The sequence below is a fragment of the Pleurodeles waltl genome, chromosome 6 (genome assembly GCF_031143425.1).
Source record: "Pleurodeles waltl isolate 20211129_DDA chromosome 6, aPleWal1.hap1.20221129, whole genome shotgun sequence".
Lineage (NCBI taxonomy): Eukaryota > Metazoa > Chordata > Amphibia > Caudata > Salamandridae > Pleurodeles > Pleurodeles waltl.
In genome coordinates, this window is record NC_090445.1 from 558,607,656 (window position 1) to 558,626,795 (window position 19,140).

Genomic DNA, 19,140 nt, shown 5'->3' on the forward strand with positions numbered 1-19,140 from the left:
GAGTTTTAAATTATATTTATATACGTGTATTTATTTCTAACAATAATATGAATATTATGATTGTAGCTGTTACTATTTTTTATCTTTATTATCAATATTACAGAAGCTTTATAAACCGCTTCCAGTGTGCTTCAAAGCACTAGACAGAGGTATTAGGAATACAACAGTATGCTAGGAAGGTAAAGTCCACTAGACCTGTGCAACGCCGAGTTCAGGTAACGGCAAGCTTGAACAGTCTTTAAAGCTCCTTAAATCGCATGTAGTTGTGCTCACATCTCAGCTTTGGCGTGAAGGCATTCCAGAGTCTGGGTCTAGGAATGTAACGCAGACCACTGCAGCCACAGCGACTGCAAGCGGGCCGCAGCTTTTCAGCCTCTCCCAGCATTATTCAAGGCTCATCAGTCTCTGGGAGGCATGGAGTGGTGGGGGCCCTTCACCACAAATGAAGCGGGGGGCAGTCATTATGCATTAAGCCTGTAGGTTCTTGTATAACTAGAGATCCGGTTCCATATTTTATCCTTTTGAAGGATCATTGGGTGATTTACTGGGTGGACACTGAGCGCAACATAATGGGGCTCCATTTTCATTAAAGTATGTAACATTTTTCTCACAACGCTTTATGGACAGTGCACAGGGCCAGTGCTGGATTAAACCCTGTGGAGGCCCCTAGGCAGTTGAAATTTCGGGGTTTCTCTCGTAAATTATCTACTAATACGTTTTTAATTTTACCAACCAACAACTTTAATAAACTAATTTTATTACACAAAACACACGTATGTAGTTTGCACCGATTTTTTTTTTTTTAAACTGACAGCTGACAGAAGATGAGCTTTTAAGAGACAATCTGTTATGTGAATCTGATGTCTATAGTTTATGTATTTTAAGTGTTAACGGGTACATTACATTAATACAGTGTTTTCTATATAGTCCTTAATGTAAAGTTTTCGTTTCTTTGAGTTGATTCATTGCTTTCCATCTTTTAGAAACAACTTAAGTAACTTGTATGTAATTTTCTTTCAAGATCAAATCAATATTATTGAGATCTGGTGTCGTGGGGCTCCTAAAAGGAGTAGGGCCTATAGGTCGGTGCCTACTTTGCCTATTTGGTAATCCGGCATTGCACAGGATCCTGGATCTGAACCTCGAGTAGAAAGGAAGCGCTAAAGGTGGGTCTGATGTCTCCCTTCTTAGGAAGTAAACGCTAAAGTCTTGCTGCTATGTTCTTAAATCTCTGCTGCCTGGCAGCACATGTTTGTTGGAGCAGGTGATACTATAATAATCAAGGTGTGCCAGGACGAGAGTTCTCATCAGTTGTCAGACTCTGTGGGTGTTCAGAAAAACAGAGGTGATTTTCCAAACGAGAAGCTAGACATTTACACTCAAAGCCACGATATTAGGAATGAGAGGTCTGCATCCTTTTGAAGGATCATTGGGTGATTTACTGGGTGGACACTGAGCGCAACATAATGGGGCTCCATTTTCATTAAAGTATGTAACATTTTTCTCACTAAGCTCCCAAGGTTACTTAGTTTTTGTGATGGGCTTGAGGGACCATTGAATGGAAGACAATCACCATTAGTATTACTAGGCCATTTTCTAGGCACCAATCAAACACAGGAAGCTCTCCTTCATCCAGTGTTTTAGTTGAATTCTCTGGTCAATATGGAAATAGTGCTGTTGGGGTACATTTGGAATTCCATTGAATACTGCTGGAAAGAGTTGAGCCTTGGGGAACCGGCATAGATCTTGAAGAAAAGCCACAAGGAGGATGTCCCTTTAGACATGCTGCAAGACAATGACCATGAGGGTGTGGATGGTGGAAATGTCCTATCCTCAGGTTTAAGTTGTGATTGGTGATAAAAGAATGGACCCATCACAGTGCATGTCCAGAGATGCCTCATCATTCACTGGAGCAGGATTGTGTTATGTACAATGTCGGAGGTGGCAAAAAGGTCAATGAATATATGGTATGTGTCATTGTCCTCATCTCATAAGAGAAGCTTTTCCCTCATACCAGCCAATGCAGCTACTGTGCCATTTTAAAGACTTAAATCTGACTACTGGTCATGGAGGAAGTGAAATTGTCTTGCTACCGCTCTTACAGATTTTCCCATGTTTATTAAGATTATTATTAGTTGTTGTATTATAGCAAAATTGCCCTTGCTGCATGGTCTCCCCAGACTTTTTGACTTTTTCAGGATCCTGTTTTTGTTCATATTAGACGTCTGCACTGTAACTTTGATGAATGGTGCCATCATGCATGTGCTAAAACCCCCAAATTATATTGGAAAACTGGTTTCACCAATTTGACCTATTTGTAAGGCCATAGAAGATGGCGCAGAGAATGCACCAACGACACGAGTAAAGTTTAATAGGTGGGCTGCAGTGTGTATTTACAGCATCCACATATAGGACAAAAATATATGGCTGCTAGGAGCGTCACTAAGCTCTGGCTGGGCTGTAGTTTAAAACTGCTACGGTAATACATAGCAAAGAAAAATGAATTTTCCATGTAAGGTAAGAGAACATTTCTTTTCTAACAATTCATCTCTAAAGTTTGCAGTGTAATGTCAAAAAACAAGGGGCCAGATGTAGCAAACGTTTGCGACTCGCAAACGGGCCGATTCGCAATTTGCGACAGTGCAAAATCGGAAATGGGATGCAAAAAGCCCATTTCCGACTCGGAAAAAGCGATGGGACCCGTTTGCGAGTCGCATCCATTGCGACCCCATTTTGCGACCCGCAAATTGCAAGTCGCAATTTGCGAGTCGCAAACCTTATGCAATTGCAAGTCGCAAATTGCGACTAGTCGCAAAAAGCCCAGTTTGCAAGTCGCATTTACCACTAACTCAGAGCAGGTGGTAACCATTACCAAAGTATAAAAGGAGACCCAGAAGGCATCTGGGTCACTCAAGATGGCGGACATATACCTGATAGCAGTGAGGAGGAGAGTCTACGCAGCCCAGCAGAGGAGGAGGAGGGGCCACAGACAGGAGAAGATATATAGAACAAGGCAGACCCTTTTCCAGCAAACTGAAGAGGAGACCTATGATAAATACCGCCTTAGCAGCGCTGCCATTCTAGAATTAATAGATTTACTAAAACCACAGCTAGAACACAAGACTCTGCGTGGCTGCGCCATCCCTACGCATGTGCAAGTACTATGCGCACTGCACCTCTTGGCCTCAGGGAGCTATCAGGGGGTCATTGCCGTGGAAGGTGGGGTATCCCAAAGTGCAGTGTCAAGGTTCCTCAGGGCATTCCTAGATGCCTTAGTAGCGCACAGGTCTCAGTTCATATACTTACCAAGGAATGAGGCAGAAATTAACAGCACGAAGCTGGACTTTTACCGCATTGCCCACTTCCCCCATGTCATTGGATGTGTAGATGGGACACACATTCAAATATGCCCCCCGCTAATCTGGAACATATTTTCCGCAACAGAAAGTGTACCCACTCACTCAACATACAGGTTGTTTGTGATGCCCATTACGTCATCACGGACATCGTAGCTAAGTTTCCAGCCAGTACCCAGGACTCATACATTTTTAGACATAGTGGGATACATCAACGCCTGGAACGTGGGGAGTTTGGAGACGGATACCTCCTAGGTAGAGCTGCATACACCTTGCAGACATACACACAGGTCACTGTGCACGACTATCTGGACTTACTAACAGTGTACTTTTGTGCCCAACAGGTGACAGTGCATATGCTCTAAGGCCATGGATCATGACTCCATTTTTAACACCCAGCAATGATTCAGAGAGGCAATACAACAGTGCGCATAAGAGGACCAGAAACCTCATAGAGCGCACCTTCGGACTCCTGAAGGCAAGATTCCGATGCCTCCACCGCAGCGTAGGCGCCCTCCAATACACCCCCATTACCGCTTTCAAAATTGTGGTTGCATGCGCCATCCTCCACAACATAGCCACCCGACGTGGGCTACCTCTCACCCCTGCAGACCCAGATCCTGATGATGAAGAGCAAGAACAACCACATCGCCATCATGGGGATAGGAGTCTAGCTAATCAAGGCAGACTGAGACGGGACCACATTGCAACGCAATATTCTGGACGGTACGTGTCAACTCCCACCATACTCACCTATTAACCATTTGTTAAGTGGAACAAAAATAACTGTTTTATTAAAGTCATGAAGAAACTATATACAAGTTGAAATTGTCCATGGGCAGGAAAATGCCAACCAGTCATGTGGCACATTAACGCCATGTGCCACATGAATCTGTCCTGGCTGTTATCTATGATCTCCTGCCCCTCCTGCCAGCCTGGCTGGTCCCTGCTGCGTCCATGGTGCTGTGCCTACCACTCCTCAGCACCCTACTGTGAGTGGCAGAGACACTGCTCACTGTTGAGCCCTCCTCCCAGGTGTATTTGTTAACTTCCTGGCTGTGATGTCATCATCATGTGCCAGGAAGTGTTTCCAGGGTGTCCTGGTATGCTTTCTGGAGTTTTCTGCTGCATTTGCAAGCAATTTTGAAGGTATTCGCAATTTGCGACACCCACTCGCTAATTGCGAGTTCGTTTTTGCACACTCGCAAACAGCGACCTCGCAAACTGCGGACTCGCACACAGCGTTGCGAGTCCGGCTGCGAGTCGCAAAATCGGATCGCTTTTTTTTCTGGCATTCCAATTTGCGACTCGCATTTTGCGAGTCGCATCAACTCGCAAAATGCGAGTCGCAAATTTTATTTTTGCTACATCTGGCCCAAGGTGACTAATATATATAAAGAAGTGCAATACTTTATAGATAAAAGGTGTTTATAGATAAAAGGTGTGCCTCCACAGATTTCACTATGTAGGTTCAGCTACGCACTTCAGAGGACATGCCTGGGTGGGAAAAAATAAATTAAATATCACATACCACATGCCTGGGTGGGGAAAAAAAAATTCTATATCTCAGTCAGGCGACATCAGATCTAAATAATATTGATTTGATAGCAAAGTCATTTTCTACTTAATAATAAACCAGGATTATTTATAGCGCAGCAAATCACCCATGAGGGTCTCCAGGCACTGAATTGTAGGCACAGGGAGACTAAGTGATTTGCCTAGAATCACAAGATGTTGAGCTGGCGCAGAGACTCAAACCTTGTTCCCCAGCTCTTAAGTCAGCAGCTCAGGCCGTTACACCACACCCTCTCTAATTTTAAATGCTCGTACTTTAGTGCAAATTTTTCTACTTTTGCTACTGATTTTAAAATCAGATTTGGATTACTTGAGTGGAAAAGTAGGTTTGTAAAAATGTACTTTAAGCTGCTTGATCCAGGACTAGCTTAAAACCAGTTCTGCTATTACTCATTTTTAAGAGCTTGAACACACATCCTCTGTTGAACGATTTAGCAACCCTAGCTCAATAAACAATGATCTGGCTCTAAGTGGGGAACAGTGTTCACTGCTGACAATTTAGCAGGGATAAACTTTCTAGAAGTGGACAGAAGAAGCTGGCAGAACAAAGGGCAACCTTAGCACTACCTCTTTTGACTTGGAGATGCCAAGAAGGGCTTCCCCTATTTATGCTAGACGACCAGGCTCCAGTTACAGTAGGGGAGAACACTACTTTGTAACCTTGTCAGGTGGGAAGAGTGCTAGGGTGTGGATGAGGAGTTTGCCTATTGGCAGAAACATCCATATTTAAATGGGAGTTACTGGGTAATTTTACAGTAAGGCAAAGAGGAAGTGGAGAGACTGTGAGAAAGTAGTTCAGATTAGATGGCTGAATTTTTCCAGTCATTAACTAGTGCGCAGGATAAATCTCCTCAGAACATTCCTGGACCTGGAAAGACTCCACTCGAAGAAGAAGGGCCTGCTGGAAGAAGGCTAATGCTGGAATAAGAGGGCTCACTCAAGGACACCTGACCCAAGGTGTAGGAATTGCTCTATAGTGGTCAGAGTTCTGCTTGCCTGCCCGCTTCTGGGACATAAAAAGCAGAAGGACTCCTGCCCCCAAGAAGGCCCAACCAATCACAGAGGACTGAGCCCTGCATGAGACCTGGCTGGAGACAAACCTGTGCCTGGGGGCCTGCCCTGAGGAGCTAGGGCCCGCAGGACTGAACAGAAAGATCTTTCTTAGAAATTAGAGAAAAGTGGGACCTAGTTATTTTTTCACCTTTAGAGGAATAGCACAAGGTGCTGAGCTTACCCAGGAAGCCTGCATCTTAGGCAGACAAGGAAATCAAGTGTGCCCCGCCCAGAGCTTTGTGCCATGCCAAGATTTGGTTCAGTGGGACCTTGCATTAAAAATATCCAGCTTTGTGGAGTCCTGCACATCTACAGCTTTCGTCCTTGCCCTGCTGGAGGAGTTATGACTTCTAAAATGTCACATGGTAAAATCTTAGGCTGGGCCAAGACAGAAAATCTATTCAAGCGGTGAAGAAATCTCAATAGCCACGAAATCCAGCTTTCTCCCACTCAGAGCTTTTGCTGCCAAAACCAACTGCTCCAGAGGGAGCTCAGTGACAATATATCTGACTTAGAGGAATCCTCGCCGGCAACAGCCTTGGATCTTGATCTGCTGGAAGATTTTGACTTCAATTTTAGAGTTTAAGGGCCTGATTTTGAGTTTGGAATAGGGGGTCACTCTGTCACAAACATGACGGATATCCTATCTGTGCGTTATGATCCCATTATAGTCAATGGAAATCATAATACGACGGACAGGATATCTGTCACATTTGTAACGGAGTAACCCGCTCTGCCAAACTCTCAATTCGGCCCAAAGTCTCTAGGTAAATCTTTAACCAGGATGACCCACTTGGTGTATCTCAGCACCACTCCAGTTTTATAATAGGCCTAGTTCCCAGTCTATGCCATACCGTTCTCTGGGCTTTTTGCCTTAAAACATGTACATTTTCTATCTCTGGTTTCCATTTGCCTATTCTAATGATGTTGGTGTTTTGTTGCTCACTAATTTGTTTGCTATCTTTCTAAATCGGTTTGGGAATTTTGTTGTATTATGTTCTTTACTTTAAAACTGTTGGTATTGTATGAAAGTTACAGAGTTGTTTGGGTATTTTGTGGGGATTACTTGCTGATTGTGCAATTGCTATCAGGGGTTAAGAAGAGTTTTTCTAAGAAATGTGTTTTGACTTAACTAGGTTGTGTTGGTTACATTGATAGGGGTACCCACTTACCAAAATAATAATCCAATTTTTGACTATTCCTATTTACTATAGCACATTTTATGAAAATAGCACTGGACTCCATATTGTATCCTTCTTTTCTACGTAATAACAATAAACATATTACAAATTACAAAAGTGTAAAAGAAGGCAGTATCTTTCTGACTCCTATCTGGCGCATTTATTTGCTATTGATTTTGTGGTTTATACCTTTAGCAATATTGTGTACAAGAAGCACCCCTATAGCCAAATATTTAATTAAACTGGACCTCCACATAGAAGCCTTATGATTTATTAACTTAGAGAAAGAAACAGAGTTTATCCCAAGTGGTAAACACTGAGCACCATTATTTGCCAGTATAGGCCTAACAGCTCATAATCCCCTCCGCAATGCTTCCTAGTTGACTCTAGGGTTGCCACCTGGATGAATTGTTATAGTTTTAAAATACAAACAAGGTTTTTAACAATTTTTTATTTGTTGGTCAGAGTTCTTATAGATGATCGAGTTGGAGTAGGATCAATACAGGATTGGGACATTGTGGAATACATTGGATAGGGATTAATTGTGATTCAATAATAATTGAAGGTTTCATTGATCTGTGCACTACGATGTGTTGATCTTTTCCCTCAGTTATCTACAGTATATATCTTACGTTTGAAACCCAGATACTGAGGGGTTATATGAGCACACCCTTTTTTTAAAAGGATCACATCAATGGTGCTTAGTAAGATGAGGTGACCATCACAACACAGATATTCATTGTCTTGGACTGCTTTCAGAGGCATGGTTTATCTGTGCAACAAGCACAGTCATTGGCCCTGACACTCAGAGAGGCCACTGATTCTTTGTTTTCATGAAATATACTCACTCTTGGGGGCAGGGTTGGTTTGTTTCAGTAAAATAAAAATAAACTTTGCTGAGCTGGGCCAAAAAACATGGCACCAGCTCAGCCAACTGCTCTGCCTTCAGTGCACCCACTGCACCCCTGGATGGACTTCCTGACTGGGCAAGTGAAGATTTCTAATTAAGGTGGGTGGATCTTCACTCCGCAGAGTAAGGCCAGAGCATCTGGTAACCTGGCTGCCCTATCACGAAAGTATAAATGAACCCATATGTGTTTTTTTATGAAAATGTAGTTTTATTGGACTAAACACCATTTTAATTTAGAGACTTTCCTTACATTTTTCACACTGCAGGCCACTGGGCATTTTTTATATGTTTCTTGCGAAAAAGCCACTTGTACCTTAATTGCACCAAAACAATGTTTCTGTTGATAGGTGGTGCTAATGACTATAGTACCCCATTCATATGAGCTTCATTCCGTTAACAATGCCAGCCCAACAGAAAATGTAAGGGACCAAGGAATAATCTTTTAGTCAAAGTTATCATTCATCTCCCAATTAAATGCTGTTTTAAAAGTGATCAATGACCAACTACTTTTGCTCTGAAATGTGTGACAATTAAGTGGAACTGAAGCAGGTCCCCTTATCAAGGCATCTAAGGATGACTGCACCATTATCTACACAGGCTTATCTAAGAAACTCACAAAGAGACTAAATCCAGCACAATCGGTGGTCCTCAATTCAATTAAACAAAACCAAATCAAATATGCTTTAAAAGCATTCCACTGAGTTCTAGTAGTAAACATTATTAGTTTCAGAAGCATTCCACTGAGTTCTAGCAGTAAACATTATTAGATCCAGAGTGCAACACACCAAGCTTTGGAACAAGGGACCAGGGCCCTTATACATCAACACATTTACCCAGACATAGATTGGAAATACCCTTTTAATACATCAGGCCTTAATTTCATGCAGACACTGGCATCCAACTGCATTCATAGCAAAAACATCAGATGAGCAAATTCAAGAACGTGATATCACAAGTAAAGTCCAAATTACAAAAATTCTAGTGATAGAAGCCCTGGAGACATGTATTTCATTCATGAGGGTGCAGCTGTCTACTACTTAGGAAACTGCTGATAACCTAACTGTTCAAACAATTATGTGACTAATAACTGAGATGACAACAGCTCATCCTGTGAGAAACACCTGGTGGTCAGACACTAGCTTGAAATGGCCCACAACAAACTGTGTCTGCATCACAACCTGGAGAATTCACAACCTCAGTATGAACACAACATGGCACAATCCATTTTTAACCATTAAACACACTCACGCCCATGTTATAACAAAGCTTACCAAAAATCAGTTCCTTGGCTAAATTCCTTTGGGATATTTGTATGGTTAGAACACATTAATGGAGTCTCCTTTATTTTTACTTTTTCAGAACTTACAGACTTTGAAAGAGGATGTAAATGAAGCAGTTGATGGAACCATCATCATTTTACACGTTTGCAATGCATGGCAATCATATGTGGCTAACAGGTGGATGGTTAACACTACGAAACAGCACAAATAAATAAACGCAGGGTGTTATTTATCATACCATCTTGTGTTTATGAATTTGTGAATATATCCAGTGAAGAAACATGCATCACGCTGCACACAACAATTGATCTTAGGGAGCTTAAAAGATGATTCTCTTCAGAACATCATTTTTCCTGAAAATACACACATTATATTGGAATAGACATGCTATCAGCACAAACGCTGCTTCTCAGCTGTTGAAAATGTAACTTTATGCTCAAAAGATTCGTAGACCAACAATCATGTAGTCTTAATTGTTGATACAGTGTATATCAAACCCATTTCTGTAGTAGGTATTCCCTAAACAACTAAACTTTGAACTACCTGAATTATAACCTGTCGTTCTATTTATTGCTTAGTAGTGTTGTGATAGATTGCAGTAAACAGCAGCAGTGACTGCAGTGATGCAATTAGCTGTCCCTTTGTACTTTTCTTACGGAGGCGTCTGAGCACGGGGAGCTGCTGCTATCGCACTCTGCCCCACAATGAAGAGTGGGGATGAGTTATTCCTAGCCTACCTGTTTGAACATGCCTGGTGGCTGAAGAGATCCCTGGATTTTCTCACACTCTTCTTTAATATACCAGCTGTGTACACACCTTGAAGGTGGATCCAGGCATTAGAATTGTTTTCTATTCTTTGGCATTCACTGTTGCATGACACGTCTAGCCTGAACTCGTTTTACATCTACCCAGGCTTTATGCATATCAGTGTGGATATAAAGTGGCACAAAGCAGCTCGGCCCATAATGAAGTAACCTTCAAATGTCTTCTCTACAGAAAAGGATGAAGCCTTTTCTGTGAATTGGTAGGGAATAGTTCCTATATAATCTGCAAGACAGTTCTCTTTTTTACTGGCATTTGTTATTTTAACATGTATTCAGGAACAAAAGCATCTCTAGTACATATATTTGTAAAAGTAACACCTGGATAGCGAGAAGGCTGAGTTTTATCTCACACAGAAACAGGATGAGCATGCGTAATGGAAATGTATCTGGAGGTGCCACCTGTATAGGTTACAGTCAGGTGGAATCTGAGTCACCTGCAGGACTGAATATGGAGGTTAAAAGACTATTTTTCAAGCATTCAGACACTCCTCAGGATGACAGATCTAGAAGCATTTTCTGCAGGACTTCATGAAACAAGGTGCATGACCCCAGAATGTACACATAGTGGATGACTGCTCAAAGTGCGTCCAGGACCATGATACCTCTGATGGCCTACCACATTCATCTACAAATAGTTTGGCCCTAATGGTTGCAGTGGACTTGCCAGTGGAGACTGAGATTCCCTTAAATGTGGATCTGCCTTATGTGACGATTGGTTACAAGTTAACAAGCCCATAAAATAGCACAATGCATTAGTACTTCCACTGGAAAGATTTGTATTGAAACTAAAGGCATTAAGTTTGAATTTCCGTGATTTCCAGGGCTCATAAAATGAGGGTCAATGAGAATTTTATGAATAGGACTCGTTTCCCAGACCAGTTTTGTAGAGAGTGTTAAGTATATGTAAAGTTATTTTATGTACAGTGCCGCACAGAGGAAAGCAGATGAGAATGAGATACACAACGAAAATGCTTAGGACATCTACAGTAAAGTCATGATTTTTGTAGAGGTCTTAGTGGGCAGCGTCTGTCAGTCCATGTTAGCAAATATTTACACACCAAGGGCTCGATTGCAAGTATCGAGGTAAATGCCGATCTGCATTAAAAGGTAAGTTTGCAAACAGATCAGAATTCCAAGCTCAGCAGCAATTCCCCATATCATCAGTTTTCCCAGACACATGTCGACAAGAAAAAACTGGTGACATTTACTGTATTGAAAGAAAATAGAAAAATCCCTGGCAAAGCCAAGAGGTCTCGCCTTTGTGACCTATTAGCTTTGCATTCGGACAGGCTACTTAAGTGTAACTGTTGAAATCAACTGAGGTCACGTGGTCATATGTGGCTTTGTTCTTGGTATTCAGCCTCTCACAATGGATTTTGCATTCTAAAGTTGGCAACAAAAGTCAGGTCAAGACACCCGGACAACATCATCATTGCTGCCATCCAAACACAGCCATGGTGTGAGCCTCTTCACTGCAAAACTGAGAGCAAGAAAAGCATTGCTTTACTTCTTTTTTACATCTACCATCTGATGGGGACATTAATCCCATATTTTTTATTACCTTTTCTTCTGCGATAATGGTATTGACCTCAACATCATTATCACACAAGAAAAAGGAAGAAAAAAGTGTTTTGGTAAAAACACCACAGAAGACTTTGAGTACACAATGTCTCAATACGCTGAATGAGATAAAAAGATAACCTAAAGGAATTTCAAACTGATGACTTTGCACACAAGAAGGTACACGTTTTGGGGTGGGTGAGGGTGCGATGGGAGAGGACTGAATTCAGAAAGTACACTGAAACTATTGTCATTTTCTAGGGCCCGTTTGAGCAAAAGTGAATAGCAAATACTGCAGGCTGTGCTACAATGGCGGGTGGAGAGGAAGTATGTGTATTTAGTGAAATGTATTTCTTCAATTTATTATTCTTCAAAATTACTTGTTTGAAATACATTAGTCCACAAAATGCAAAGGTCACAGTTGCTGAGTGAAAAATAAATCAAAGAAGATCAGAGTAGTGTACACCTACCACTGGCAGTAGCATAGCTTCAATTGGTGCAGCAGGTGCAGTGGCACCGTGGCTCAGAGGTTTGAAGGGCCCACTGAACTCTAACTATTACTGTATTTCAGAATTCAAATAGCAGCCAGGCGGACCATTCCCTTCCTTGCACTGGGACCTATGACACACTGGCTGCACCACTGGGTATCGACTTCTGACACTGCATCGAAGGTCTGGAAAATGTCAGAGTTGACCTGTTGCATCCCTGTGATACTACACCCTATAGTTACAGAGTGTCTACATCATACAAAATCTCGAGGCAAAAGGCTAAAATATGCATTTAAAATACATCATCTTATTTGAAGAGAGTTTCCAGTTGTAGCCTTTCCATCCCAATATCCACTTGGGACTGGGAGGGTCCCATCCCATTTACCAAACATTTGGCATCTGTACATGTCTTTGTCTTTTAGCTGTATGTTTAAAGTTTAGAAGAGCATATAATTGTGGGAAAGCCATTGTAAAAGTAGTTTTTCATTATTTCCTTTGAAAATCAAAATTGGAATGTAATCCATTCCTATATATAAAACACTTGGTAGTGCTTAATTTGGTTGGTGGTGGAGTCCATTGGCATTCCTTTTTGGGGGGAGCCTCACTTATTTTTCCTTGTAAGACATTGAATGCAAGCAAGAGAGAGAACAAATCAAAAAGGGGAAAGAAGTAGGAAGGGAAAAGGGGAACAACCATCGCAAGGAAAGAAAGCAGGAACCTGTAGGAGAGAGATAAAGGAACAAGGGGTGTCTGATAGTGTATGGAATAGCCATGAGGCAGATTCAAGACTACGCAGCCTTGGTTATTAGGTGCACTGATATTATAAGCACTAGCTGGGGGTTTCTGAGCCGATCTTGTGCACAGGGACTCATTCGGTTACAAAATTAGACACTGGCACTTGGTCGAAAGTCCTCACAAATCATTTTTTTAAAAGGACAGCTTTCGAAACTATGTTCTACTTTAATTAACTATTATCTCTCACCTGACATCTCACACAGTTTTTAGCTAGCCAAAGTGGGTAAGCCAGCTCCTAAGTGGTCCAATAGCTCTTACAATGTAAAAATATACGCCAAGTAGGAAAGAACATTGCTAACTCTGATAGAGGCTGACCAGTCTAGGTTTGTGGCCGAGAATGGCACATTTGTCATCAGGACAGTAACACATGCTACAGGTTAAAGTCAGTATAATTATTTCACTGCCATTCTCATATTCCAGCACGCACTTAGAAAGCCAATAGGTCTTACTTTTGGTTGTGCCAGTGGTTTTTGCCAATGCTGTTCCATGTCAGCAAAAAGAGAAAACATGCATTGGCAAAGCCAATGCATCTTGCTTTGTAGACCTACTGGATTTGACATTACTTTTGCCGATTTTGCCATCATTGGCAAAATGCTAAATTTTAAGGAAAGTTTTATGTGGCGATGCTGTGCAGCATTTGCAAAAAAAAAAAAAAAAAAAAAAGGGTATCATGAAATACAGACTCTGCTGACTTGCATGTCGTTCTATAAGTGTGAGTGTGCATGATTACATAGGTGTGAGCATGCATCACAACGCATGCACACATCTACAGAATTATGTGGATGCCATTTTACTTAAATTACCAATCTAAGACGACGGGCGCCACTAAAACCAGTAAATAAAAAAAAACTATTTTATTAATGTGAGGTCTTCAGCTAGCGGAATGGCCCAGATACAATTGGCAGCTGCTGGGGCCTCCAAAAAAAGTGAAAATAAAAGAAATATTGAAAAGATTGCAAGGAACGAGGGAGCAATGAATGAGTGGGTGAGGTACAGATGGAAGGGGGGCAAAAGAGACAGAAAAAGCTTTTTAGAATGTGAAGCAGCAAAAGGGAGCCGTCAGAACCTCCAAAAAGTAAACATAAATTAAAACATGTATTCACGTTCTGTGGCATGTAGGGTAGCAACAGAGGAGAGGGTGAAGGGAAAATTTTGGGTGGAGAGAGGGGCTGTAAGTAGCACAACGGAGCGAGTCAGAAAACACATGCACTTTTTTCGGAATGTCTAATGAAAAAGGAAACAGTAGTTCCCTAAATGTGAGCAGTGGAAGAATACAAGTCAGACAATTAAAAGTATTTTCTCAGATTTTAAAAAGAAAACAAAATAGTTCCCTAAATGTGAGTATTGGAAGGATACAAGTAAGCCAATCAAAAGGATGGTAAAGAAGCAATGATCCAGGGAATGTTCAAACACAATAAAACAAAGGTAAGTTACCAAATAAGAAGCAAGCAAACAAGAGTGACAAAAAAGCTAACTAATGGTAAACAATGGCATATTTTAGGTTTCAGGTATGGTTCCGAAACAGTATTTCTCACCCAGACAGTTGCAGGAAACACCTAAAACAGTATAAGGTTAAAGTGTGCTGACGTGTACACTTGCATGTATGTGCACATATGCATCATAATGCTGTGATGGTGTATATACGTGTAGGTGCCACCACACATGGGTGTGCATATTTCATGATGCCGTGGTCCAGTGGCGTAGCGTGGGTTGTCAGCACCCGGGGCAAGGCAAGTAATTTGCGCCCCCTAACCCGGGGCAAGGCAAGTAATTTGCGCCCCCTAACCCGTGGATTTAGTCTCTTCCAAGATGCTGCGCCCGGTGCGGCCGGCCCCCCCTGTACTCCCCATGCTACGCCTCTGCCGTGGTAATTTTTTTTAGTTAACTGTTTCCCGACGCCTGCAGTCTTGGAGCTGCAAATTAAATAAGTGATAAAAGGTGTACAAAAGCACATCTTTAGAAAGAAGGAGCAAATTGGAGCTGCCAGGCCCTACTAAACAGTTAAAAAAAAACAGTGTGGGAGGAGCAAGGCTGGAGGCAGAAAGTTGAGAGGGCATGGAAGGAATGCAGTTGCACCTACAAAAAGCATAATGGGACAGACAGAGATGGGGAAGTTTTTCGAATTGAGGATAGGAGAAGAACATGGAGAAGGTGGAGAAGTTGATGCTGTCAAGGGGGGCACAGTACCCATGAGCTAAGAGAACAGAGAAAGGAAGCACACACTCCCATAGGGTGTTTAATGAAAAAAGTAGTTCCCTGAATGTAAACAGTAGAAGGACACAAGACATCCAATCAAAACACAGTAAGAAGAAATGCCCCAGAGATGGCAAAGAATAAGGAAGAAATACTAAAAATAAAAATTAGGGAAATTAGATAGTCAAGAAAACCTCACAATTTCATCAAGAGGACGGGCCACCTAAAGTCCACTATATGCATACATCTCAATGTACTGGACACAATAGGTCCTTGAAAACAGTTAAATATAGCTGAGACTTAAAAAGGCCATTAAGGGTTACACTGGGGCAAATATAAGGGTATTAAAGGTCCCATTCTATCAATCCCTCTTTCTTCAGTAATATATAATACAAGTATTTCAATTGGATGGCATTTATTAAGATTTTTTGGTCAAGCTGAGGTTTGACTTACCTCTTTGACCAGTTTCATGATCGTAAATTCCAGCCCACATGTGAACAATGTAAGCAAGCTGTGGTTGTCCCCATGAGAAAACATTAGCAACATATTGAATTTGTCAAACAGTGTAGAAGTTACCTTCTTTATCTGCTCTACTAAGGGAAGGAGACCATGACAAACACATCATATATAGGGTCTACATCACCTTAGAGCAATAGTTCTTTACTGCTCAAAGCTGTTATATGGTAAAGTGAAGCACCAAGCTTGAGGAAAAAAGACGGCTGAATATAAGGGACAGAGAGGCTAACTCATAGGTATTATGGAAAACTACTAAAAAATCAGCTACCAATGCTATCTTACAGACATTTGTAAACCATTCGTCCCACAGAATCCATTTTTATGCGAGTAGTTGTGTGGTGGAGTAGGAGGCATAACAGACATATAGAATGGCATTATTTGGTTTTGACTAATTTAGGAATAAATACTTCAAAGGGCATGTGAAGTTTGTGACCTTCAAGACCTACCTTGTTTGGATACTGCTGTGTGATGTGAGGAACATAGCTACTGCCAGGAGGTTTCTTCAGCAGCGAGACCACAACAAACAATTCAAACAACTGCTGCTCCTGTAATTCAATAAGATCTCGTTCCAGTGTCTGGTAGTGTGGATTCCTTTTTAGTGAGGACTGAACATGCGGCAGGCGTTTGTTGGGCTCTGTGGGAAGAAAATACATTGTCAATCAAAGCAGCCATTTTTCATGAAAGTTCTGTTGATGATCACATCACCGTGAGTTTTAATGCTTGGTAGAATTTGAATCAGTAAACCAGACTCTTATGGTCACTACTCATTCACTGGGGGGACTGGCCCAGTTAATAGACAAATTGTGTTTGGGATAGTAAAAACTCTAAGTAGCAATAAATGACTCTCAGAGTACTTTGTGAAGGCTTCTGAATTTTGATGCTAGGTGTGTGTGTGAGGTCAATGTGCCCCACCTTGGGAGTCAGAACATGTTTTCGGTAAACTGATATAAGATCGGGGCCTGGCATGACACCTGCATTTTGAAAAAGTCATAATCCCAGCAAACCTCAATACATATGCAACACAGATCACATTCTAAAGGTGGGGCAGTAAACTATCATGCTTTCGTTCCATAAGCATGAGGAAAAAGAGGATGATTAAAATAACCAAACAAGCAATAACGTAAAATAGTGTCACCACATATCCAATAATGTAGGTCCTACCCAGGTCTGCACTCAAACCTGCAGGCTGATGGTGTTTGCCTGTTGGTTGTGACCAGATAGCCGTGGTTGGTGCTTTATGCTTTTCTGCACTATATTACAGTCTATTCCTTACAAAATGAATACCTCTGGTTCTACCGATTGAGTTTTTGTTTCTTTGGTCTTCTTTATTTATTAAAGTTTCCTCTATCTTTCTAACCTGGTTTGGGATAATTTTGTGTGATGTTTTCACTGTTTTACTGTGTGAAGTGGTGCAAAAATACTTTACACATGGCCTCTACGTTAAGCCTGACTGATCTGTGCCAAGCTACCAGGGGGGTGAGCACAGGTTAATTTGGGGTTTGCTTGTGCCTTACCCTAAGTAGGATTGCGGTTAGTACTTGAGCAGGCTCACATCCCAGTCAACCAGTAACCCAATTTGTAACACATAACATATTAAGCCTCCTTTTGAATTCTCATTGATTGGTCCTTTTTTCTTTACCTAAACCCTCCTCTATTCTACCTGACTTTCTATGCCTGTGGCCATGCCTGCACATATGAAGTTTGAGCTTAGCAACTTGGACAGCTACACTGCAGCTAAGCTCAGACGATTCTGCAAGTAGAGGGGGCTTCCAGTCAAAAGGCGTTCTAAGTAGGGGGAGCTTCAGAAGGTTCCCAGGGCCTACAAGAAGGCCCCCAGTTGCTAGAAACAGCAGAAGATGAGGAGGAGGATATGGGGGAGTAAGAGGAAGACCTGGGCACAGGTCCTGAGCTGCAGCACTCAGAGGAAGAGGACAACTTACCCTCAGGAGTGGACCCCATTCATGGCAGACCGCAGTGTGTCTTCCCATTGCCTGTTCCAAGAGAAGCTGGAGGACAGAAAGGCTGAATAGAAGCTTAAACTGCAGCTGGCCAACTTAAAATTGAGGGCCCTTGAGGAAAGAAGTTGGCCCTGGAGGAAAGAAGAATGACCCATGAGCTAAGTGTCAGAGAGCTGGGCACCAGGGCCAAGCAAATAAAGTCAGCAATCATGGTGGCAGAATACCATCAGTGTCCACTGGAGAGGTGAGGGCCCGAATACCACAAGACCTGGAGCCCAGTTATGTGGTGGGAGATGACCTGGATTAAATGGTTTGGTTTTCTGCATTTGAGGAAGCACTTAGAAAGCACAAGGCCCCAGAAGGGTATTGGAGAGCAAGCTTGTGAAAACACATGCCCACAGTGGGGAGGGACACACTTCTAAAATATGAGGTGGGAGAACAGATGTAATATGCTCACATTATTGCCTTTTTACCTGCTAAGTTTGGACTGACTACTGAAAGGTATAGCCTTGAGTTCAGGGACCGCAACAAACTCCCAAATCAGTTTTAGGGAAGGCTTCTTAGATTATTCCAGCAAGGCATTGGGTGCTTGGGTGAGGGGTAGCTAAATCAATGATTCTAGTGGGCTGTAAAATCTGATTCTGAGAAAGTGCAAGCTCAATATTTCTTTTAAAGAGCTGTGCCAGCACCTAGTGGGTAGTAATCTCACTGACTCCTAGGGAGCTTGCTAAGGAGGCATATCTCTGGGTCAGCACCAGAGTGTTTAAGAAGGCATCTGGGGGACTCCCCAAAAAGGGGTCAGGATTCCCACCACAATACAGAGGGTGAGATAGAAATATGAAGGAGTTCTCTCAAGGATCCCACAATAGTTTGCAGGAAAAGGGGGCCCAGCTCTCATCTGACCACAAGACAAAATGATTTTGGAGATAAAAACAACAGAAGGTTTGTCCCCATGTGCTATGATTGTCTCCCTAGGCTTAGAGAAGATGGCCCCAGTTAGTATGAAAGGAACAGATGAAGTTACCCTAATGTCCCTGGATGACAAGTTACACAGGGGTTCATTCTACTGTACAAAACATGATCATGGACCAAAGGTGATATTTAATCCTAACCAATGTTAGAACATCCTGGATACATTGACATAACCCTCAGACATTATTACTATTTTGAGAACGTCTTCATAAAGCTCTTTGGCCAGTGAAACCAGAGTGAAACACATGACTGAGCTTGCCTGAACTTAAGAAAAATGGGTTTGATGATCACCTGAAGCAGAGCCTAAGCAGCTCCCACAATACTAATTATATTACTTTAAATGACTGGCAGTTTCAGCCTTGCAAGCAGTTACAGACTCTATATCTCAATTTATATACCCTACTATACCTCAATTAAACTGCCTAAATAGAGCGTACCCTAGAATATTGTGTGTCCAGAGAGCTCTTTTTCAAACATGA

The 19,140-nt window shown here is 42.0% G+C and overlaps 1 protein-coding gene across 1 annotated transcript in view; it reads right to left on the reverse strand.

The window, feature by feature from the left end:
* DENND2C (DENN domain containing 2C) overlaps positions 1 to 19,140 on the reverse strand; it is a 319,873-nt gene that overhangs the window by 111,773 nt on the left and 188,960 nt on the right. The window contains exon 8 of the mRNA XM_069238733.1: positions 16,178 to 16,365. Coding sequence (XP_069094834.1) covers positions 16,178 to 16,365 — 188 coding nt within the window. The remainder of the gene's footprint in view (positions 1 to 16,177; positions 16,366 to 19,140) is intronic.